Source organism: Hippocampus comes, unplaced genomic scaffold (assembly GCF_001891065.2).
Source record: "Hippocampus comes isolate QL1 unplaced genomic scaffold, H_comes_QL1_v1.1 scaffold18, whole genome shotgun sequence".
Classification (NCBI taxonomy): domain Eukaryota; kingdom Metazoa; phylum Chordata; class Actinopteri; order Syngnathiformes; family Syngnathidae; genus Hippocampus; species Hippocampus comes.
In genome coordinates, this window is record NW_017805014.1 from 645,568 (window position 1) to 648,552 (window position 2,985).

Consider the following 2,985-nt stretch of genomic DNA (forward strand, 5'->3'; position numbering starts at 1 on the left):
TTTGTTTTTTTTTAAAGGACATATTTGGAGCATGTAGCAGACACCATCAGAGACTGGATTGAGAAAGAGGAGCTAAAGAAGCAGGAGTTGGAGAACACCCAAATAAGTCCAGCGCAAGAGTCAGAAAGTACAGCTGAGCTTCACACGCGGCTACCGTGTTGTTTGTGACGGAATAAAATGATCTTTCTGTTTTCTTGAACAAAAAAAAAAAACATGACAGATTGCACAGAGGAAGATGAGGAGTCACAAGTGGCTTATATCACAAAAAACTCACTCAAAGTTTGTAGCAACTCACACACGCGCACAAAAACCCTCAAGAGCACGCACGTCAAATATATCGAGTTGTCGTTCCAATGGACAGGCTGCCAGGCTGGAGGAGGAAAGGCTGAAGGAAGAGGAATCCAAAAAAGGCAAGAAGCCGGCCAAGGCGGCGGGGGGAAAAAAGCAGAAGCCGGCGAAGGACGCGAAGTCCGCCGATGCCAAGAAAAGCGACAAATCCGCCAACACGGGCAAGAGCAAAACGACCACCAACAGCTCCACGGTCGCCGCCTCCGACCAGTCGCTTTCCATTAAAACGGAAGACAAAGAGGAGGCCGGCAGTGTAAGAACAACGTGACGAATGTAAAATACACGACTCACAAAATGTTTGGGATGTTCAGCTCTTGATGCCTCACTTTTAGGGGTTCACGGGCTTCCACATGGATGGAATGTTGGTCCATCTGTCAGGGTCTCTCCAGTACCTCTTCCCTGCGGCTGGGGGAGACGTTACCGTGGAGACCGTCAGCTACGTTGAAGGTAAAGTCAATTGCGCAAGCTTTCTTTGATTGGTGACAATTTTATTTTTATTTTTATTTTTTGCTTGGACTGAAAAAGATTTAAAAGGCATGTATTTAAAACAACTGCTTTGAGAAAAGTCTCGTTAGCTTCTTGCAAACGCTTATTATATGTTGTGGCGCTTTATCCCTACGAGCAAGTTATTGAACACAAAATGATTCACCAACATGTCGACAGCACTCAAGTCATATTTTCTTTCTGAGCCATGTTCCACGACTAGTATTAATGCTGTACTGAGGAGATCAGAAAGGAGTTGATTAGCTGGTGCAAAAAGGCAAGGAGTGCCGAGAATGTCGGGAGGATTGGGTGAACACTATAGCCTGTCTGTCCGTCTTATACTGCCCCCAGGTGGCCAAGGCAGGCACACCTGAAGGAGCAGCATTTGATTGATGTATCTCAAGGCACCACTGTACTTCCGCAAAACACATGTCCCCGTAGGTTCCAGAATGCTGAAAGTGGCCGTGAAGCAAGACGGCCACCACTTCTACACGCACATCAGCCACGTTGTCCATGCAGCGAGAAATGACGTGAAAGGTAAAGATCCGCGAGAGCTTTGCCGACTCGTTCCCGGTGTGTCCTACTGACGAGTCCACTCCAAAAGAGCATCCTGTCAAGACGACCGTAGAGACCAGGCGGGGCTTCTCGGCCTTGCTGGATAACGGCGTCCGGCTGTCTTACAGCTTCGAAAGACCACCAGAGAAAAGCAAAGGTGCTGAAAATGCTTGACTGCTGTTAGCTTGTTTGTAGTGTGAAAGGTGGCTGTGATTGTGCATGACTGTAAATACGTTTAGCATTGTCCAGAATGTTTTGGCTTCGAATAAGAGTATTCCACTACTTTGTATTACATTACACGTTGCTCTGATGCCAACTCTGACAACTGGTAGAGCAGCTTATAACAAAATAATGCTCACAGGCATATATTCTTTATCCTTGTGTGACTCTGTGTGTGTTATACTGCCCCAAGGTGGCCAAGGGACGCACTACCAGAAGGAGGGCAACAATGTCCATTGCATTGAAGTAAAAAAAAAAAAAACAGTCCAATTCTTTACATTACCTTTAATGATGTTGTAACTGTCATTTTTAAGTGTTGAGTGCTGAAAAACACAGTACAAACATTGATTTCAATGCGGGGGGAAAAAAAAATCACAATACCATGGTTTTGAGTCACAACTCCAATCTCAAGGCACCACTGTATCTGGTATTTTTATCACCATGTTTGAATATCATTTGTCACTAATTTCCTCTACATTCCCCCTTGAAAGCTTCCAAGGCGGAATATTGACAAAATATTAAAAAATTCCCACTTCTTGGCAGCCCCACAAGAGAGTCTCAAGGAAACAGAGAAAGGGCAGCAAGAGACGACGGTAGCGGATCTGACCGACATCCCAAACAACGACGGCACCCCTGCAGAGGTGCAGGTGCAGGTGTGGTTTTTTAATATATATATATATATATATATATATATATATATATATATATATATATTCACTGCGAATGTGTTATTTTGTGTTTCTTGTGTGTAGCCGTGTGAAATCCAGCCAGAAGTGTGCCCGAGTCCATTCAACAGCCTTAGCTTGTCTATCCCGAGTGGCCTACTTGTGCAGTTTATCCGTGAAGATGGTTAGTGACGTCCCCCCAGAACAACTCTCACACTTGTTTGCCAGATGCAACACCAAAATGTGCGTGTGTGTGTTTGTCTCATATATGTCCTCAGAGGACCTGAGTATGCTGGTGCGACTGAGTTTTCACGCCGCGGGCTGCCAGGGGCCTTGTCTGGCCAAAGAGGCGTCTCGCACCATCACCAGTCAGGGAACCGTGATCCGATACATGAAGGACTCCTCCAGCGAGGTGAACATGCCGGAATACGAGCACTTCTTGGAGTTTTTTTTTTTTTTTTTAATTTTAGTTTCAGTTATTTTGGTCGTTTTGGTTAATGATAACATCCTTGGTCACAGGTGCTCTTTGCAGATGGCACGGTCAGTTCCAGCTTGGATTCTGGTCCAGTGTGGGTACAAGAAATAGAAGAAGTAGAGGCTCCAGATGGCAAGGGACCCACACTGAACTGAAGACACACGAACGCACGCATTTACTTTTATATATATATATATATATATATATATATATATATATTTTTTTTTTAATGTGTATATG

General features: G+C 44.6%; 1 protein-coding gene across 1 annotated transcript in view; it reads left to right on the forward strand.

Moving 5' to 3' along the window:
• Positions 1-2,918, forward strand: part of spag17 (sperm associated antigen 17) — a 29,924-nt gene extending 27,006 nt beyond the window's left edge. The window contains exons 23-32 of the mRNA XM_019863206.1: positions 18-127; positions 221-279; positions 362-601; positions 681-795; positions 1,273-1,368; positions 1,436-1,543; positions 2,149-2,258; positions 2,358-2,454; positions 2,549-2,682; positions 2,790-2,918. Coding sequence (XP_019718765.1) covers positions 18-127; positions 221-279; positions 362-601; positions 681-795; positions 1,273-1,368; positions 1,436-1,543; positions 2,149-2,258; positions 2,358-2,454; positions 2,549-2,682; positions 2,790-2,900 — 1,180 coding nt within the window. The 3' untranslated portion in view covers positions 2,901-2,918. The remainder of the gene's footprint in view (positions 1-17; positions 128-220; positions 280-361; positions 602-680; positions 796-1,272; positions 1,369-1,435; positions 1,544-2,148; positions 2,259-2,357; positions 2,455-2,548; positions 2,683-2,789) is intronic.
• The last annotated feature ends 67 nt before the right edge of the window (positions 2,919-2,985 follow it).